This window comes from Geotrypetes seraphini, chromosome 8, assembly GCF_902459505.1.
Source record: "Geotrypetes seraphini chromosome 8, aGeoSer1.1, whole genome shotgun sequence".
NCBI lineage: Eukaryota > Metazoa > Chordata > Amphibia > Gymnophiona > Dermophiidae > Geotrypetes > Geotrypetes seraphini.
The window spans coordinates 136,183,027-136,204,444 of NC_047091.1; the positions used below are offsets into that span (position 1 = coordinate 136,183,027).

Consider the following 21,418-nt stretch of genomic DNA (forward strand, 5'->3'; position numbering starts at 1 on the left):
CGCAGCAGGCCAGCACACGGGAAGGGAAGGGGGAGGGGCCGAACGGAGCAGGGCAGCTCAAGGTAAGAAGGGAATGGGGGGTGGGGGAAAATGTTTCAACTACTCAGCAGGGACCTGGAGGGGAAGGGAAAACCGCTGCTGCTTCTGCAAAGGAAAGTGGTGGTAGGGGAGAGAAGGGAATGGGGGGTGGGTGGGGGAAAATGCTGCTACTGCTTCAGCAAGGACCTGGAGGGAAAGAGAAATACCGCTGCTGCTTCTGCAAAGGAAAGTGGGGGGGGGGAGAGAAGGGAATGGGGGGTGGGTGGGGGGAAATGCTGCTACTACTTCTCAGAGATCTGGAGGGGAAGGGAAATATCACAGCTGCTTCTGCAAAATAAAGTGGGGGGGAGAGAAGGGAATGGGGGGTGGGGGAAAATGCTGCTACTGCTTCAGCAAGGACCTGGAGGGAAAGAGAAATACCGCTGCTGCTTCTGCAAAGGAAAGTGGGGGGGGGAGAGAAGGGAATGGGGGGTGGGTGGGGGAAATGCTGCTACTACTTCACAGGGATCTGGAGGGGAAGGGAAATAGCACTGCTGCTTCTGCAAAGGAAAGTGGGGGGGGGGGGGAGACACAGAAAGAAATACAGACAGACAAAGGAGGCTAGGGAGAGAGACAGACAGAAATAAAGACAGACAGGGGACCAGAGAGACACATAAATAAAGACAGACAGGCAAAGGGTGCCAGGGAGAGAGAGAAAAAAATTGCAGGAGGGAGAAAGACAGAAAGAAAGGAAGAAAGAAACAGGAGCAGGGAGAGAGACATAAAGAAAGAAAGACAGACAGCCATATATTCTAGCACCCGTTAATGTAACGGGCTTAAACACTAGTATATATATATATCCCATCCTCAGAAACATAACAAAGTAGAACAGGATGTAGTAATGTAGAGCAGTGTTCTTCAACCTTTTTACACCTGTGGACCGGCGGAAATAAAATAATTATTTTGTGGACCGGCAAACTACTAAGACTGAAATAAAAAAATCCCATCTCTGCCCTGTCCCTGCAATCTCAGTCCCGCAAACCATCTGATCCCATCTGCACAAGTCTCAAATAGTTATGATTTTATATTGAACGTATTTTATTAAAGTATAAAAAGAAACACTATTCTGTACAATTGTCATTTTATAAATACAAATAATACAGAGCAAGGATCAATAAAACCCCTGTCTCCCCTCACCTTCACATATATCCCCTCTACTATCAGCTGGAAGCTAAAGAAGGACTGCCTGGGCTTTGCAGTCCACAGTTATGTCAAACACCAGCTCTAGCAGGATACATATTTCAAATCTGATATATTCTAATCACAAGATAGAAAGAAAATTATTTTGTCTACCTTTTGTTTCTGTCAAACTTTTCGCTTCCTGTCTTGTTCTGCGCTGCTCCGTGAAGGAAGGAGAATCCACCATTATATAGCCGTCCTACTGCCGCCAGCGCTGCCTTGTTCCTTCCCCTTACATATGCCAAACTCCCATCTGCCCAAATAACAGAGCTTTCAGCCTCTTGCCTTTCCCTCTGGCTGACTCCCGAGCAGCTCAGAAGGCAGGCGTGAACTTATCGCTTCCTGCCTTGTTCCGCGCTACTCCATGAACGAAGGAAGAGAAGCTGTCCCACCGCCGCTGGAGCTCACCCTTCTCGCCATGCTGCTGATCGGCTCCACTCCCCACCCAGCCCATGAGGTGAGCAACAGGGGCTGGAGAAGCCGAGTTTGGGACAGCAGCGAAGAAGCATCATGTCTCTAAGACGAGGAGCCAGATCTTCCTCTTGCACGCATGCACGCACAGCACCAAACTCCCATCTGTCCACCAATTGACTAATAAAGCCGGCCCGGAACTGAGAGAGGGGGCGGGGCAGGTCCCGGCAGAGCTTTCATTCATTAGTGCAGTCTGGATTTTTACTTTTTCAAAGTATGTTACCAGCTGCCGGTGCTGCCCCTGGCCTGGACAGGCTGTTGCCCCAGCATGTCTTCAGCCACAGAGGAGCCATGAGCTTTAGCTTCATATCCGCGCTCTTCGGCTGCTCCAATCCTAGGCAGCTCTACCAGAGACATGGAGCAATTTCTTATGGCAGCTCTGATCAAACTGCATTGTACATTCGTATGTTCGGTAAGCATGGCATTTAAATAATATATTTCAGTGTTCTTTCCTATAGTTATTAATGAAAGAAAAGAATTTGCAAGTGTTAAGACACTTTAATTTGTTATTGATAATGTTTGGCTAAGCAAAATGCTTTTATTTTTCTTGTAGGGTAATGCAAATATTTTTTTAAAAGGGTTGCAGGACTGTGTTTTTGTTTTTTAGCCTTGGGTTGAAAAAAATGAATGCTTTGTAGCTGCTTGCCTCGGGATGGGGGGCCCTACCTGCCCTGTCCTGGCCTATCACTAGACCACCAGAAGGGGGACAGGGTACAGAGTCTGGCAGGGAGAACTTGGTTCGGAATGTGTGTTTTCTTGTTTTCCTCCTCTAAATCTAGGGTGCGTCTTATGGTCAGGTGCGTCTTATGGAGCGAAAAATATGGTACTTTCTGTTCTCATGGGTTGTAATGTTCTGAAAGGATGGTTGCTGCAGTGATCCATGTATGTGTAGGGAAGTATAAAATAAGAGAAAATATGTTCAGGTTCTATGAATGAAAGCTCATGACACCAGATCTCAGGTACAGATTTATGATTCTGAGCCTGTGAGGTATGAGACATCTACTTTCTGTACCTGAAATTAACTTGTCTGCAATTAGTATTAAAAAAAGGCCTGGTTCCAACTGATCTGTTGAGGGGAAAAAACAGGTTCCAATTGAGCTGTTGAAGAAAAAAACAGGTGTAGCTAGCTTCTTTTAGCAAAAGAATGATTTCATCCAAGAGTTTCTTTTGAATTTGTTTAATCTTGATACAGTTTGTGGCAGGATTTTGCCATGTTTTTTGGTGTTTTCACCATCCCTATTCTGCAGTAATAAGGTTTTTGCTTTTCCTTATGTGACCTGGCTCTGACTTCCACATCATATCTGCTCACTTCTATAGTTACTTGATTGTTGCTTGTGTGTTAATGATCATGAGACATGACTGCTGTGACTTAGCTCTTCCTGAGCTGACAACATCCAGCAATAATCCTGCTCATGATCTCACCTAGGGGAGGTGCATTCTGAACCTCCAAAACCATTTCCTGAGTAGTAGCAGCTGAGGATGATATAAGCAGAATAGCAGCCATATTCCTGATTGGTCTTTTGTGTTTCTGGTCCTTGTTGCCTCTTCTAGTGTGTTAGAAAGATTTCCAGTACATTTCATCTATTACAGCTCTCTCTAACTATAGTACAGCTGTCTGAGATAGCACATATGAAGGCTAAGATAAGGTCCTGCACACCATCCGTGTAGGCACCTTGTAGTACTTTGTTGCTGTGTGTATTTTTGTTGCTTAGGGATTCCTCCTCCTCTTAATTGCATTATATGGAGCCTTAAGATCACAAAGTTGGCAGTCTACTAGTTAATCTGTTTCCTTAAAGATTGTGTTTGCAGGAAATGACTGTAGTGTAGTTAGAAGCTGGTATGTACCCTAGATCCTCAGCTTGAAGAAAAAGGGCACTTCAGAGATCTGATTGTCCCTTTCTACTTAACCACTTGAATAAGTTATATAATTGCTCTTTTCCTTACCTCTTCCTCTCACCAGTCATATATATATATTTTCTTTTCTTTAATTTAGTGGCTTTCGTGGCAGATTGTGTTCATCGGTGGTCTGTTCAAGTTGACAATAATAGTGTGTTGAGATCCTATAGAAGGGGACATTGACTTTAGGAGTCCTATGACTCTGCATCCATAAGCATTTATTAGCCTTATAATATGCAAGTGTGTTGGTTAGAGAAGGAGTGAACTTGTGGCGATTACAGTTTTCTTTTTATTTTAATTGTGCATTTATTTTATATTCCCCCTTTTTCATTGCTTTAGGTGATTGCCTTACTGATGTGAAACATTCTATACATTTTTGGGCAAGTAATTTCACTTCTGTTGCCTTAGATGCAAAACCTAGAGTGTAAGCTGTAAGGGAAATATCTTGATTGTAACAGGTCTTGGGCTCAGATTGGGAAAGTCAAGAAATTAAATGTAAAATGCAAATCTTAACCAGTTTTTGTTTTTTAATTGTACATTTGATATCCTGCTTAATGCAAAAGGTCAAAGCGGCTTTACAAATTTAAAAAGCAATTAGGTACGTTGCGCTCCATCTCTGGCATTGTTCAAATCCAAGCTAAAGGCCCACTTTTAAAAAATTGCTTTCAACTCTCCCACTCACTGCTGTCAGATACCCATACCCATTTCCTCTACCATAATCTCCCCAAACCCTGTAATGTCCTTCCTAAATTAGAGTGTAAGCTCTTCTGAGCAGGTATTGTCTATTGTATGTTAAAATGTACAGCGCTGCGTATGCCTTTTCAGCACTATAGAAATAATAAATAGTAGTAGTAGTACTTGAAAAACTTTCCTATCTGCCCTGAAGGCTCACAATCTAGCTAAGGTGCCTGACTGAAATGAAAAGATATAAAAAAATTTATATAATAAATATAGGGCTCCTTTTACAAAGGTGCGCTAGCGTTTTTAGCGCACGCAACGGATTAGCACGTGCTAATCCGCTGAATCTGCTAATCTGCTGAAGAGGAGGCGGTAGCGGCTAGTGCGCACGGCATTTTAGCGTGCGCTATTCCGCGCATTAAGGCCCTAACACACCTTTGTAAAAGGAGCCCATAGTAAAAGAAATAAAAAAACAGCAAAATAATTCAAAATCAAGAATAGAAAAAAAAGAAAGGAGATAAGGGAAATAAAAAGAAAAAAAAATTAAAATAGATAAAATAAACTTTGGGAAATAGTCCTGCATATACAGTGGTTTTCTAGACATGGCCTTTGATTCATTCTGAAATTCAGCTTCTCTTTCTGCCTGGTAAAAGTAACCACAGGGAGCAGTTCTGACTTGCTGCTTTCTGAATTCCAGTAAAGAATTTTATAAATCTTTGCTGCCTGACATCTGTAGGGTTTTGTTGCTTTCTAGTTTTCACCCATCAGCACAAACTTGAGGAGAAGCATGGTGTGCTTTCCACTGCTGCTGTTCTTGGAGCTAAAGTGCTCCTCTTCTTTTCATTTAGCATTTGGTCACATCTGGTTGGGTATTCTATAACGATAAACATTCTCTTCATGGGAGGAAGACGTGCACATCTATCAAAGACTCACATGCTTCACTGCATAGGGGAAAACATATTGTTCCCTGATTGTTGTTCTAAGAAAAATTAAACATCCCTGCCCTGGAACCTGCCAAGCCCCTGGCTGGAGATCAGTGCGCTTCTTACACCAGCCTACATTTCATCTGAAATTAGGGTCCTGAGGTTATTGGTTTTGGGGTTGGTTGCACACAAAGATCCACAACAAAACTGCTGTATCAGAAACAGTATTTATTTTCCTAAAAACAGCCTGAAATTCCTGCCCTAGCTGCTCCCTTTTTCACAGCAGTGAGTCAGGTTATGAGAGACTTTACAGGTTCCTAGAGGTTCTTCAGAAATAGCATGACATGTATTGTAACTCCACAGGACTGCCTAGAGATATATTGTCGACATTCACTTTGATTGTTCAATAAAATCATTTAAATCTAAGGTACATTCAAGTTCAGTATTTTACAATGTCATCCCTTTCCTTCCACTTCCTGCCCCCATGCTCGGCACCATAATGATGATAACTTATACCATATATTAAACAAATAGTTATACTATCAATTAAGCATCTGAAATGAAATCTCCCACCACTATTTCTTTATCTCCTTCCCTTAAAACACACAAGCTACCAAATGTACACTGTTTATGATATTGTATGGTTCTCAGCGTTGGTATTTTTCCCATCCTAATCTTACCCCTTTCCTTTCCTAACCCTCCCTTCCCAAGAAACAAAACATACATATCCTCTAACATTAGAGGGTTTGTGTTCTGATAACCTCTTGCGATATTCAGGCTACTTATGCCAACCATTATTTAAAGCAGGACAGGCATGGATCTGATAAAAAATAAGAAAAATTCAGTTTTCATAGAAAGCATCTCATCTGTCTTTTCTTCAGAAATGCCACTGAAATGTATTTCTTGCTTATTACTCAAAAGGTGAACATCAAATACTATTTTAATATTTTTATCCCCTCACACTCTCCCTCCTGGGATTTGGTGTCCTTTAATTTTTGTTGTTTCACAATCTCTTTTTTTTTTTTTTTTACATGCACATACAGTATAGTTGTAGTAGATAAGTACCAGCCTAGTTTGCCCATTTTCATGCATAGAAACATAGAAAATGACGGCAGAAAAGGGCCACGGCCCATCTAGTCTGCCCACACTAATGGCCCACCCCCTAACTACCTCCATGAAGAGATCCCACATGCCAATCCCATCTTTTCTTAAAATCTGGCACGCTGCTGGCCTCAATTACCTGTTGTGGAAGATTATTCCAGCGGTCAACCACCCTTTCGGTGAAGAAATATTTTCTGGTGTTGCCATGAAATTTCCCACCCCTGATTTTCAATGGATGCCCTCTTGTTGCTGTGGGTCCTTTAAAGAAAAAGAGTCATAGACCACTGCTGAGCTCTACTTTTCCTTCGCTTTTATGTGTTGTTGCTCTTTCTGGTTTTATTTCTTACTGCTTGTCTCCCGCAGATCCTGGATGAGATCGCAGAACATGGCATTCGGATTTATCAGCTTCCAGATGCCGATTCTGATGAAGATGAAGAGTTCAAAGAGCAGACTCGAGTGCTAAAGGTAAAGAACTCAGCCTTCACAGAACTGGTGGAAGAAGGTCAGCGATGTTTGGTTCAGTGTGCACTGTGCATAATTAACATGCATTGTGCTGGAGAATCTGTTTACCAGACTGTAGGGGTTGCCGAGCTTTTTACTTCTTTCACTCAGTTGCACAGTCCAGTGTGTAATGGAGATGCCTTAACTTGGTTTTATGCCCACTTCATTGTCCTCTGCCATTCACTCAGTTGCCTAAACTGAAAACATCTTAACAATAATTTGTTGCTGAAAACATAGGTTATCCCAGGACAAACAGGCAGCATATTCTCAACATGTGGGTGACGTCACCGACAGAGCCCCACAGTGAACAGCCTCGCAAGCAGACTTGCTTGAAGATCTTTTAAGAGCTTACGAGTGCTGCACCGCACATGCGCGAGTGCCTTCCCGCCCGAGTTAGGGCGCGCGTCTCCTTGTGAGGTACCTCAGTTCAACGTTTTCCGCAGAGCCGAGAAGTCTTCTTTACTTCAGCTCTGCAGCTCTTCGTTGCCTTCTTGCATCGCGGCTTTGTTATTTTCTCTTAGTCGCTGTGCCCGCGTGTCTTCTCACTTTTTTTCTTAAAAAAAGAAAAGTTTTTATTTTGTATTTTTTCAGCCGGTGGCCCTTGGGCCTAGGCCAGGCCACTGAACCTCTTTCCTTCGCTGGTCTCTCTCTTTCTATGTCCCGGCCCCTTACCGGGTTAAAAAAGTGTAGCCAGTGCGGCAGAGTAATTTCAATCACCGACCTTCATCGTTGGTGTATTGTTTGCCTAGGTCCTGAACATTGTCCCGACACTTGTTCGCGCTGTGCTACCCTTCAATCTTCGCAGACACCATGCTAAAATTCTTCAACTTTTTGGCACTATGGAACAGTCTGCTGAGAGGGTCTCGACCTCGGCTTCAGGGACGGCCTACGACTTCCAAGACCTCGACCCCCAACACCCGTGGTTGCCTTGACCAAGGCCTCAGCCTCGACAACTTCGGCCTCGAAGGCCTCGGCTGCAGTCTCTTCTAAGTCTTCATCTGTGGGTAAGTCTCCTGTTTCTCCTTCAGGTACCCTTCCTAAGAAGCCTCCAGAGTCTCAGGCATCCCAGGCTGTGCCTACGGTCCTGCCAGCCTCTACGAGACCTCCAGCTAAGCGTGCCTCCAAACATAGGGAATACTCATCATCGAGGTCACCCTCTTTGGAGCGCACTGCTGCATCTTCAAGACCTGATCCTTTTGTCTCAGTGCCTATGTTCAAGGACATGTTGAAAGCCATTCTGACCACTCAGATTTCCTCGGTCATAGCTCAACTTCTCCCGTCCTCGACCCTGCTTCCTATGAGCCAGCCTGAGCCTCCTGTTGAAACACCTCGAGGCAAGCCTCAAAAGTCTCGTCGCTTATCATCCAGTGACTCTTCACTGCTTCCTGGGACATAGTAACATAGTAGATGACGGCAGATAAAGACCCAAATGGTCCATCCAGTCTGCCCAACCTGATTCAATTTAAATTTATTTTTTTTAATTTTTCTTCTTTGCTATTTCTGGGCAAGAATACAAAGCTCTACCCAGTACTGTGCTTGGGTTCCTATTGCCGAAATCTCTGTTAAAACCTACTCCAGCCCATCTACACCCTCCCAGCCATTGAAGCTCTCCCCAGCCCATCTTCCACCAAATGGCCATATACAGACACAGACTGTGCAAGTCTGCCCAGTACTGGCCTTAGTTCAATTTTTAATATTATTTTCTGATTCTAGATCCTCTGTGTTCATCCCACGCTTCTTTGAACTCAGTCACAGTTTTACTCTCCACCACCTCTCTGGGGAGCGCATTCCAGGCATCCACCACCCTCTCCGTAAAGTAGAATTTCCTAACATTGCCTTTGAATTTACCACCCCTCAACCTCAAATTATGTCCTCTGGTTTTACCATTTTCCTTTCTCTGGAAAAGATTATGTTCTACATTAATATCCTTCAAGTATTTGAACGTCTGAATCATATTTCCCCTGAATCTCCTTTCCTTTAGGGTATACATATTCAGGGCTTCCAGTCTCTCCTCATATGTCTTCTGGCGCAAGCCTCTTATCATTTTCGTCGCCCTCCTCTGGACTGCTTCAAGTCTTCTTACGTCCTTTGCCAGGTATGGTCTCCAAAACTGAACACAATACTCCAAGTGGGGCCTTACTTACCAATGACCTGTACAGGGGCATCAACACCTTCTTCCTTCTACTGACTATGCCTCTCTTTATACAGCCCAGCATCCTTCTGGCAGCAGCCACTGCCTTGTCACACTGATTTTTCGCCTTTAGATCTTTGGACACTATCACCCCAAGGTCCCTCTCCCCATCCGTGCATATCAGCTTCTCTCCTTCCAGCATATACGGTTCCTTCCGATTATTAATCCCAAAATGCATTACTCTGCATTTCTTTGCATTGAATTTTAGTTGCCAGGCATTAGACCATTCCTCTAACTTTTGCAGATCCTTTTTCATATTTTCCACTCCCTCTTTGGTGTCTACTCTGTTACAAATCTTGGTATCATCTATAAAAGGCACACTTTTCCTTCTAATCCTTCAACTCGATTGAGGTTCAGGACAGAGTCTCCTGAACCTCGATCGAGGCATTTGAGGCATCTTGCTTCCAAGCGGAGTCAGGAGTCTTCATTCAAGCAAAAGGGCTTTCCTCCTCCCAGTACTGAGTCTTCTATACCTCGTTTATCAAAGGCCGTCGAGACTCCTTCAAAAACTAAACATAAGTCTCGGTCTCGCAGAGCTTCTACACCAGCTGCTTCGCCTCTAAGCTCGTCCAGATCGAAGACTCCTCCATCGAGACCGCCTCCAAGGGAGATTTCTCCTCCTGCCTCGACCCACTCTGTTCCTCGAACCCCAGGGACTTCACCATCGAGGCTTCTCAAGCGCAAACACTCTCTGACTCCTCCTATCACAGGTAGTGGAGCTTCCTCGGTGACCATGGTGCTGGACTCTGAGCCACCTTCTCAATATTCCAGAGAAACTTCTCCATCCTATTCTGTGCTCCTAGGTCTCGTTCTCCTTCTCCTGAGGAACTGTCTACCTCCAAGTCTGCCTCATTTGCGAGATTTATCTTTGACATGGGGAAAGCTCTTCAGCTGGATCTCCATTCTGTCTCTAAGTACACTCCTGAGTACTTAGCCGACATGGAGTTACCTCATCCATCCAAGGAGACATTGAAGCTTCCCATGACTCCTGTCTTAAAACAAATTTTCCTTAGGAATATGGAAACTCCTTACTCTATTACAGCTATACCTTCTAAACTGGAGTTCAGGTATCGCACTGTCCCTTGTAAGGGGTTTGAGAAATCCCAATTATCTCACTAGTCCTTAGTTGTGAAATCTTCCTTAAAGAAAGCTCAACTATCTAAGATCTACGCTGCAGTCCCTCCAGGCAGGGAGGGCCGTACCATGGACAAGTTTGGCCGTAGGCTATATCAGAATTCCATGATGGCCAATAGAATTCTCAACTACAATTACATTTTCACTGCTTATTTTAATCACTTCCTCAAAATAATGCCTTAAGTTTTTCTCGGCTCTTGAGGAGCAGTGTCTTCCTGAGTTCAAACTAGAGAGTTGCGCGGGGACAGAAATCCCACCCGTCCCCACCCGTCCCCGCCAAAGTCCCACCCGTCCCCACCCGTCCCCGTGAGGAATCCCACCCGTCCCCACCCGTCCCCGTGAGGAAGCCCTCCGTCCCCACCCGTCCCCGCGAGGAATCCCCTCCGTCCCCGCCCGTCCATATAAACTTCAGAAATAGTTATTTCATTTAATTATGCTACTGAATTAAAGGCTCTGGTAGAAACCCATTTACAAATAAGCAAAAAGACTTTATTAATTTGAAAATATTAATTTGGAAGAATACATACTTTGCAAATGGGTTTCTACCAGAGCCTCTAATGTTTATAAATTTTTATCAACACAACTAATATACTACTTTATCCTGAAGCAAAATAAAAAAAAGAAATATAATTCTTTTCCTACCTTTGTTGCCTGGTTTCTGCTTTCCTCATGTTCTCATTCAATTCCTTCCATCCACTGTCTCTCTTCCTTCTGCATCTTCCATTTGCTCTGTTACTGTGCCTCTCCCTTTCTTCCCCCTTCCAAATTGGTCTGGCACCCATCTTCTACTCTCCGCTCCCCCCATAGTCTGGCATCTGTCTTCTTCCCTGCCAGCGTCTTCTCCCTACTCTCTCTTCCCCATTTCCTTTCAGCGTCCTTCTCCCCCCCATCTTCCCCATGTCCTGTCAGCGTCCTTCTCCCCCCTCTGTCTTCCACATGTGCTTTCAGTGTCCTTCTCCCCCCTCTGCTTCCCCATGTCCTTTCAGCATCCTTCTCCCTCTCTGTCTTCCCCATGGCCTTTCAGCGTCCTTCTCCACCCCCCCCCGTCTTCCCCATGTCCTTTCAGCGTCCTTCTCCACCCCTTTGTCTTCCCCATGTGCTTTCAGCATCCTTCTCCCCCCTCTGTCTTCCACAAGTGCTTTCAGAGTCCTTACCCCCCCGCCCTTCCCATGGCCTTTCAGCGTCCTTCTCCACCCCTTTGTCTTCCCCATGTCCTTTCAGCGTCCTTCTCCACCCCTTTGTCTTCCCCCATGTGCTTTCAGCATCCTTCTCCCCCCTCTGTCTTCCACAAGTGCTTTCAGAGTCCTTCCCCCCCGCCCTTCCCATGGCCTTTCAGCGTCCTTCTCCACCCCTTTGTATTCCCCATGTGCTTTCAGCGTCCTTCTCCCTCCTCTGTCTTCAAGTGCTTTCAGAGTCCTTCCTCCTCTCCTCCCGTCTTCCCCATGGCCTTTCAGCGTCCTTCTCCCCCCTCCTTCTCTACCGCCCCGGGTGCAGCACAGCCGGCCAGGTCCCCTTACTTTTGTGGCACTTCCCCGACCGACTGACAACAGCCCCGGTCCGACAAACCTCCCTGCCCTTAACTGCGAATCTAAATTACCTTATTACAGCTGCTGTAAGAAGATAATTTAGATTCGCGGCTACAGGGCAGGGAGGATTGTCGGACCGGGGCTGTTGTCGGTCGGTCGGTCGGGGAAGTGCCACAAAAGTAAGGGGACCTAGCCGGCTGTGCTGCAACCGGGGCGGGGTGTGGCGGGGCGGACCGCCCCCTCCCTTGGTAGCCACTCGAACCGCGAGGCTACTCTCCTCCTTACCTGCACTGCCTGCAGCACAGAGCCAAACGGAAGTCTTCCCGACGTCAGCGCTGACGTCGGGAAGACTTCCGTTCGGCTCTGTGCTGCAAGCAGAGAAGGTAGGGAGAAGAGCCGCGCGACTGAGTACATCCAGCCCCGCAGGAACCCCGCGACCCTCGGAGGCGTCCCCACGGGATCCCCGCGACCCTAGGGGGCGTCCCCACGGGATCCCCGTGACCCAAAGGGGGAACCCGCGGGATGCCCGCGGGTCCCGCGGGATTCCCGTCGTCCCCGTTCCCGTGCAGCTCTCTAGTTCAAACAGATCATTCGTACTCTGTCACAACTTCGACTCTTCATGCTACAAGCCACGTACAACGCCTTTGAGCTCTCATCCAGAGTTTCTGCCTTTGCGGTGGCTATGCGTCGCCTCGCTTGGCTCTGCATTGTGAACATGGACCCTAATTTACAGGATCGTCTAGCCAACTTGCCTTGCCAAGGGACTGAACTTTTTGATAATTCTATCGAGGCTGCTACAAAGCGTCTCTCTGAACATGAGCGCTCTTTTGCCTCCTTGATTCGGCCGAAGCCTAAGACTCCTGCTCGGCCTTACAAGCCTCCACTGTAGGAATGACACAAAGGAAACACACACACACAGTCTTAGAATCGGGAGGAGGCACTGCCAGGGGCTAGGTCCCTTTTTATTATGCTTCTAAGCTAATGACATCATAGTAACTCCCTCGTTTACACATCTCATGATTGGTGGGTACAAAGGTACATGCTTTTACATTGGTGGATAGAAAGAAAGATACATGCTTATACATTGTGATCACCCTCCCTTTACCTCGTGCTTTTACCTCGTGATCATCCTCCAAATCAGCACTTATACAAGGGCCTGATTAACATGTGGACAGCATCTGAGTCTTTGCATGTCCTCAATGCCTGTCAGCTGATGTCCTTTTCAAATAAGGACTGCTTGATTAAGATAAGGGTTAATATGTGACAGGAGTCTTGTGACAAGAAAGGAGGGGAGAATGCCTCAGCATTCTGTCACAAAGTGCTAACACTTTCCTTCCTTAATGAGGGGGAGAGGGAATGGGAATAATTCATAATTCTTTCACAGGGGCGGTGAAATCAGTATGCCGATCTCGCCCTGTTTCAGAATGGCAGAATGGTGTCCCTACACTCCACCACGTCGTTATCCTCAAAAAAACGACGCCAGTTTTCTCCAGGCCCCCGCCTAGACATCCGCCACAGCAGCAAAGGCAGCAGAAACCTTAGACTCCTGCTGCGGCTAAACCAGATCAGTCTTTTTTACATTCTCAGTCTGAGCATACCAGTCTCCCTCCATCAGACTTCTCTTCTGCCCATTGGAGGTCGACTTTACCATTTTTATCACCGGTGGGAGCTGATCACCTCAGATCTCTGGGTTCTCAACATTCTCCAGGAGGGATACTCACTTCACTTTCTTCAAGTACCTCCAGATCTCCCTCCAAGAGAGTTTCCTTCCAGTTCATCGTAACTTCTGTTCTTCCATTGTAACCCTTCGGTTTTTTTTATCTCTTTTGTAATCCGCTTTGAACTGCAAGGTAATGGCGGAATAGAAATCTCTAATGTAATGTAACTTCCCTTTCTTCTTCAGGAAGCTCAGGCTCTTCACCTTCGAGCGGTCGAGAAAGTTCCCTTGAACCAATGGGACACGGGATTTTACTCCCGTTATTTTCTAGTCCCAAAGAAGACGGGATTTGCGACCCATTCTGGACCTCAGAGCCCTCAACAACTTTCTAGTCAAAGAGAAGTTTCGGATGCTTTCTTTACCAACTTTGTATCCCCTGATGGATCAGGGGGATTGGTTATGCTCTCTGGATCTCAAAGAGGCTTACACTCATATCCCAGTTCATCCAGCCTCTCGCAGATACTTAAGATTTCGGGTGGGGAATCTTCATCTTCAATACCAAGTTCTTCCTTTTGGACTCGCCTCATCCCCCAGAGTTTTCACGAAGTGTCTGGTGGTGGTGGCTGTAGCCCTCCGTACCCAGGGTCTTCAAGTTTTTCCATACCTGGATGACTGTCTCATCAAAGCCCCTTCTCAACAGGGGGTTATTACAGCAACCCGACAGACTATTATGTTCCTCCAATGTCTGGGGTTCGAAGTCAGTTTTCCAAAATCCCAGTTGCACCCCTCTGAAACTCTTCAGTTCATTGGGGCCGTACTGGACACTGTCCGACTCAGAGCGTTCCTTCCTCAACCACGCAAAGAAGCTCTCATTTGCCTTTGCCAACAAGTGTCTCCTCTCACATCAATTTCAGCGAGACACATGGTGATTCTGCTCGGTCACATGGCCTCTACAGTTTACGTGACTCCTTTTGCCAGACTTCGCCTTCGAATACCTTAGTGGACCCTGGCATCTCAGTGGCAACAAGCCACCAACCCACTATCTCAACACATTACAGTAACTCCTTTGTTGAGACAATCTCTCTGCTGGTGGATGCTCTCTTCCAATCTTTCCAGAGGTTTGCTTTTTCACACTCTTCCTCATCAGAAGGTTCTCACCACAGACTCGTCAACCTACGCATGGGGAGCCCATCTTGACGGTCTCTGTACTCAAGGCCATTGGTCCCCCGCAGACCGTCTCTGTCACATCAATCTGTTGGAACTTAGAGCGATTTTCAATGCTCTCAAAGCTTTTCAACATCTTCTTCACGACAAAGTAGTTCTTGTCCAGACGGACAACCAAGTCGCCAAGTACTATGTCAACAAACAGGGAGGCACGGGATCTCACTCCCTTTGTCAGGAATCTCTGAAGCTGTGGGATTGGGCAATTCATTGCAACATCTTTCTCAGAGCTGTATACATTCAAGGTCAGCACAACTGTCTGGCGGACAAATTGAGTCGGCTTCTGCAACCTCACGAATGGACACTCAATTCCTCGCCTCTACGTCAGGTGTTTGTTCAGTGGGGATCCACTCAGATAGACCTCTTTGCGTCTCCCCTCAACAACAAGCTGCTCCAGGATATATTCTCCTCATCGCCTCGAGGCAGATGTGTTCCTTTTGAAATGGACAGACTGGTTTCTCTATGCCGTCCCTCCATTCCCTCTGATTCTCAAGACTCTTGTCAAACTCAAGACAGAACATGCCACCATGATTCTGATAGCTCCTCTGTGGCCCAGTCAACCGTGATACTCCCTTCTACTTCAACTCAGCACCAGGGAGCCTCTGCTTCTACCAGTTTTTCCCTCTCTGCTTACGCAGAATCAGGGATCTTTGCTTCATCCCAACCTGCAGTCTCTATACTTAACAGCTTGGTACCTTTCAACCTAACTGCCTCTCTACAGTTTTCTCAGTCTGCACATGACATTTTAAAGGCTTCTAGAAAGCCATCCACTCGGCAGTGTTATGACCAAAAATGGACTAGATTTTCTGCTTGGTGTAGTACTCGACACATGGAGCCAATGTCTACCTCCTTGTCTTCTGTTTTGGACTATTTGCTTCACTTGTCGCACTCTGGCCTCAAATCCACATCTATCCGAGTCTATCTCAGTGCGATTGCTGCTTTCCATCAGCCTCTTGATGGGAAACCCCTGTCTGCACATCCCGTTGTTTCCCGCTTCATGAAAGGACTTTTCAATGTTAACCCACCACTCATACCACCTTCAGTGCTTTGGGATCTCAATGTTGTCCTTGCTCAGTTGATGAAGTCTCCATTTGAACCAATTGATAAGGCTCATCTCAAGTATCTCACTTGGAAAGTCATCTTGTTCATTGCCCTCACGTCTGCTCGAAGAGTCAGTGAGTTACAAGCCTTGGTTGCAGATCCACCTTTCACAGTTTTCCACCATGACAAGGTGGTCCTCCGCACTCATCCAAAATTCTTGCCTAAAGTTGTCTCAGAATTTCATATTAATCAAGCTATTGTCCTTCCAGTATTTTTTCCAAAGCCTCATTCTCACCCTGGAGAAGTTGTGCTTCATACTTTGGACTGTAAATGTGCCTTGGCTTTCTACTTGCTTTCTACTCAACCTCACAGAACAGCCCCACAACTTTTCATCTCCTTCAATCCAAATAAGTTGGGGCATCATGTCTCTAAGCGAACCATATCCAACTGAATAGCTGCTTGCATCTCCTGCTATGCTCAGGCTGATCTCCCTCTGCAGGGTTGAGTAACGGGCCACAAAGTTAGAGCAATGGCGGCGTCTGTAGCTTTCCTCAGATCAACTCCTATTGAGGAAATCTGCAAGGCTGCTACTTGGTCCTCGGTTCATACTTTCACCTCTCATCATTGTCTGGATACTTTCTCCAGAAGGGACGGCCATTTTGGCTAGTCCGTTTTACAAAATTTGTTTTCTTAAATTGCCAACTCTCCTTCCATCCCATTATGCTTAGCTTGGAGGTCACTCACATGTTGAGAATATGCTGCCTGCTTGTCCTGGGATAAAGCACAGTTACTTACCGTAACAGTTGTTATCCAGGGACAGCAGGCAGATATTCTCACAACCCACCTACCTCCCCTGGTTGGCTTCTTAGCTAGTTATCTGAACTGAGGTACCTCACAGGAGATGCAGGTCCTAACTCGGGCGGGAAGGCACTCGTGTATGCACGGTGCAGCACTCGTAAGCTCTTAAAAGATCTTCAAGCAAGTCTGCTTGTGAGGCTGTCCGCTGAGGGGCTCTGTCGGTGACGTCTCCCACATGTTGAGAATATCTGCCTGCTGTCCCTGGATAACAACTGTTACGGTAAGAAACTGTGCTATTTAGCTGAAGCCACCACACTATTTTTGATGTGTGATGTAAGCCAGATGTGCTGACAACCATTGGCGGTGCAAGAATAACACATTGATAGCCTATGTTATCCCAAGTTTCCCTTGCTCAGGCTGGCTATAAAGGTTCTCACAGGCTTGCACTGCTGCTGTGAGTATACTTGGAGTGTAGAGATCATCAGTCATAGGCTCACCAAGCTGAAATTTGCTTTATTATCTAATTCAAAGTCCTTGGGCTGTGACATTTCATGTTTCTGGTTGGAACTTAAAATGGTTTAGCATTACTCTGGGTGATGTCTGGTATGTGATTTGTCTCCTGATATGTGATTTGTAATCCATCTAGGTTATAGGTGGGCTAGAAATTTTAAAAATAAATAATGCATTTAAAAATTGCTAGGACTGCAGACTGGTTGTTAAGTACCCACAAATGCTTCTGGTTTATAGGATGTTAGTTTGCATGCTGCTTATCCTAGTATATATATCTGTCCTCTTGTACGCAGTCCTCTCTAAGAAATAGACATTGATGTGTGATTGGATGTTCTATTGTCTTCTGAAATCCAGTCCCATTTGCAACCTACAGGATCCACTAAACCACTCTGAAGTCACAGTAAAGGGCAGTTTATCTAATTTTGGAACAAGCATAAATATTCTTAGGACACTAGCTGTCAAACATGTATAGTGTGTGCATAGAACATATCCGGTCATATAATGAAAGAAACAAGCCAGCCATATCCAATCTTTGTGTTAGTCTTGTTATGGTCTTTAAATGGGTTAGTTTTGTGAATAGTATGGCAAATGAACCTTGTTTCTAAGCCAGGGTATGTTGGGCATGATCTCATTCTCTGAGTTACTGCAAATGTTCTTCACCAGTGTGTTAGAATAGTTTGAATGACATGAATGCTTTTAAACTGGTAACTTATTACCAAGGTGACTGAAGTTTTTTTTTAAGCTTTTAAGGTAGATTTAAGTATGTGTGGTACTAATTGGAGTACAGATATCCTATTACCACATCTGCTCAAAACCTGTCTCCGAATTATATGCCCTGCTGTTTCGTTACAGGCAAGCATCCCTTTTGCTGTTATTGGTTCCAACCAACTAATTGAAGTGAAGGGAAAAAAGATACGTGGCCGCCTGTACCCCTGGGGTGTGGTTGAAGTGGAGAATCCTGAACACAATGATTTCCTGAAACTGCGTACCATGCTAGTGTAAGTTGAGCACTCTGTAATCAGAGGCTGTGATTTTTCAGCTTCCATACCAGACCAGGCCAGTATTTTCTCTTTAAATTAAATGCATACTAACGGCTAAAAAGGGAGTATGGATATTTTAAGGTGTTTGATGTTCTATTCAGGGCTACATAGAAATATGATGGCAGATAAAGGCCAAAATGGCCCATCCAATCTGCCCATCCACTATATCCTCTACACTCTAAGACAGGGGTGCCCAATACGTCGATCGTGATCGACCAGTAGCTCAGGAAGGCAACGTGAGTCGATCGCGGAGCCCATCCCGGGCTCTGTGATTGACTAGTGTTGCCGTCCTGATCTACCGGGCCGATCAGCCTTCCTCGGTGTTCTCCCTAGGGCCTTTTAGCTGCTGCCGCCGCTGCTGAACATTTTTTTTAAAAAACCCGGCTTAGAGATTTCAGCCCGTAGCGAACTTATGCTCTGGGCTCTAAAGTGTGCGTGCCGGCTTCTCTTCTCTTCCCTCCGAAACCGGAAGTTATGTCCGGGGGGGGGGTGGGGAGAAGGGAAGCCGGCACGCACATGTTGAGAGCCCTGAAGCAAGCGTTCGCTACGGGCTAAGGCGGGAGACATGTTAGTGAAGCATTTCCTCTTCTTGCTGCCGGGTCCTGCCTACTTTATGTTTTCGCGAAGGCAGGACCCGGCAGCATTTCTCCCAACAGCTCGATCGCGATGCTGGTCGGCCGAAGCAGGGAGAGGTTGGGGCGGCGTTGGCTTTCAGGCCTGTTATTGGCATCGGCTTTCGGGCCTGTTATTGGTGGCGGTTTGGGTCCTGGTCCCCGATGGCAGTGGCTTGGGGGAGGGCAGGGAGAAAGAAAGAAAAAGGGCAGGCAGGGAGACAGAAGCAAAGAAGAGAAACAGAAAAAAAAGAAAGGGAGGCAGAGAGAAAGAAAGGGTAGGGAGAGAGGAAGAAAAAGTTGGGGGAGGGAATGAGGTCTGGAGGAGAGAAAGCATACAGGCTGAAAGAAGGGAAGAAAGATTGGATGTACAGTCATAAGAAGAAAGTGCAACCAAAGACTCATGAAATCACCAGTCAACAAGGTAGGAAAAATGATTTGATTTTAAATTTAGTGATCAAAATGTGTCTGAATTTATATCTGCTGTCTATATTTTACACTGTGGTCCCCTTTTACTAAACCGCAATAGCGGTTTTTAGCACAGGGAGCCTATGAGCGTCGAGAGCAGCGCTGGGCATTCAGCGCAGCTCCTTACGGTAAAAACTGCTATCGTGGTTTAGTAAAAAGGGAGGGGGTATATTTGACTATTTTTGTATGGTTGTTACTGAGGTGATAGTGCATAGAGTCATCTACTTTGACCTCTTTGAAAAACCCTGGAATAGGAATGATAATTAACATTTTCTATGCGTAAAGTGTGCTTTGTGTTTTTTTAAAATTTTATTGTTGGTAGATCATTTTGACTTGGTCATTTTAAAAGTAGCTCGCAAGCCCAAAAAGTGTGGGCACCCCTGCTCTAAGAGATCCTACCTGCCTGTCGCACTCTTTCTTGAATTCTAATAGTCTTTTGTCTCCACCACATCTATCAGGAGACTATTCCACACATCTACCTCCCTTTCTGTGAAAAAGTATTTTCTTATATTACTCCTGAGCCTATCGCCTCTTAACTTCATCCTATGCCCTTTCATTCCGGAGCTTCCTTTCAAATGAAAGAGACGTAACTCATGTGCATTTATGCCACGTAGGTATTTAAACATCTCTCAATAACAATCGTAGTGGTAGCAAACTAATTCAAAAATCACCAAAAATACTACCATGATGAAGAAAAGTTAGCTGTTATACAATCCCTGAGGCAGCTGGTTAATGGTGAAACAAGGCTCTTGTTGGAGGTGTAAGAAGAATGTCTGAAGAACACGAGCAGTGAGGTTCATGTTTATCTTGGACAACTAGAATGCTGGTGGACAGGGTGAGCATTCTTCTTCAGCTAAGTGAAAGTTTTTTTTTGTTTTTCCATTTGTGCACAGTGGTGGGCGGTTGCCCAGTTTGAGATGAATATTTAACCTGATGGAGTTTTTTTATGCCAATGACAAGCAGTGTGGCAACTTGAAGTTATTTTGGACTGCTGTCCCTATACATGATATTTGAAGCTTTTTCTCCACCCATTTATGTTAATTAATATCTTTTCGGGCCAGTCCACCCCTGGCTGGTAGTATTTTGGTAATTTTTGATTTAAACATCTCTATCATATCTCCCCTCTCCCTTTTTTCCTCCAAAGTATACACCTCTTCTGATTGATGCTCATTGGTTACCGGTTGAACATCGAATTAACTATAAAATCTTGCTATTAACTTTTACTACCAAATCATTCAATCAACCAGCATTTATCGATCAACTTCTTACTCCTTATCACCCAACTAGATCTCTTTGCTCTACATCGCAGAATCTTTTAGTTGTCCCATCACTCAAATCAATCAACACTTTGAGATCCAATAATTTTGCTGTTACTGCTCCTACCCTTTGGAACTCATTGCCTTCCTATTTGCGGACGGAGCTTTCTATTAAACAATTTAAAGCTAAACTCAAAACTTTTTTGTTTGATGATGCTTTTGAATAAAACTGTCCTTTTTAGGACTAAACAATCGTTAGTCTTTCCCTTCCTATTGTTTTTTCCCTTTTAAATGTACTTTATCTTATTTTAAATATTGTAGTTCTTCCCTTTTCCCCTTTTGTATGGAGTTTACTTTCTCTTGTCTTCAGTGTTTTTTCGTTTGTTGTAACTTTTAATGATTTGTTGTAACTTTTAATGATTTCCCCAATTTTTACTATTATTGTACACCGCCTAGAAATTTATATAAGCGGTATAACAAACTTTTTAATAAACTTGGAAACTTGGCATATTGAGATCTTCAAATCTGTCTCCATACGCCTTATGACAAAACCCACCGACCATTTTAGTAGCTTTCCTCTGGACCAGCTGTATCCTATTTATTATCTTTTTAAAAGTGTGATCTCTAGAATTTTACACAGTATTCAAAATGAGGTCTCACCAGGGGTATCAATATCTCCTTTTTCCTTTTGGCTATACCTCCTCTCTCTATGCACCCTAGCATCCTTCTAGCTTTTGCCTTCACCTTTTCAACCTGTTTGGCCACCTTTAGATCATTACATACAGTGGTGTGGAAAAATCCTGCCTCATGGTGAAATTTGAGTATTTAGTCATTTGAGATTCAGTTAACATAATTTAAGCTACTAACTGAACATAATTTTGTCTGAAAAGTGTAACTTCATGAAATTTCTGGTAATTCCTTGATAACTGTGACTCTTCAGTTACATCAGATTGATCAGAATGATTTTGATAACAGGCATAAGCGTTATCAAAATTCACCAGTCAACAGTGTAGCATTTGCAGCAAATCAGAAGTGATATTTTTACAGCCAGTCAGCATTAAGCTTCACTACATGGCGAGAAGTATAAATTTCTGGGATTCCTGCAACTGTGGTATCATTCAAACTGATTAACCAGCGC

At 44.9% G+C, this 21,418-nt stretch overlaps 1 protein-coding gene across 2 annotated transcripts in view; it reads left to right on the forward strand.

The window, feature by feature from the left end:
- The window catches only part of LOC117365401 (septin-2A), a 117,536-nt gene that overhangs the window by 59,582 nt on the left and 36,536 nt on the right, over positions 1-21,418 (forward strand). For both annotated transcript variants that reach the window (XM_033955800.1, XM_033955801.1), the window contains exons 8-9: positions 6,690-6,791; positions 17,758-17,903. In XM_033955800.1, coding sequence (XP_033811691.1) covers positions 6,690-6,791; positions 17,758-17,903 — 248 coding nt within the window. The remainder of the gene's footprint in view (positions 1-6,689; positions 6,792-17,757; positions 17,904-21,418) is intronic.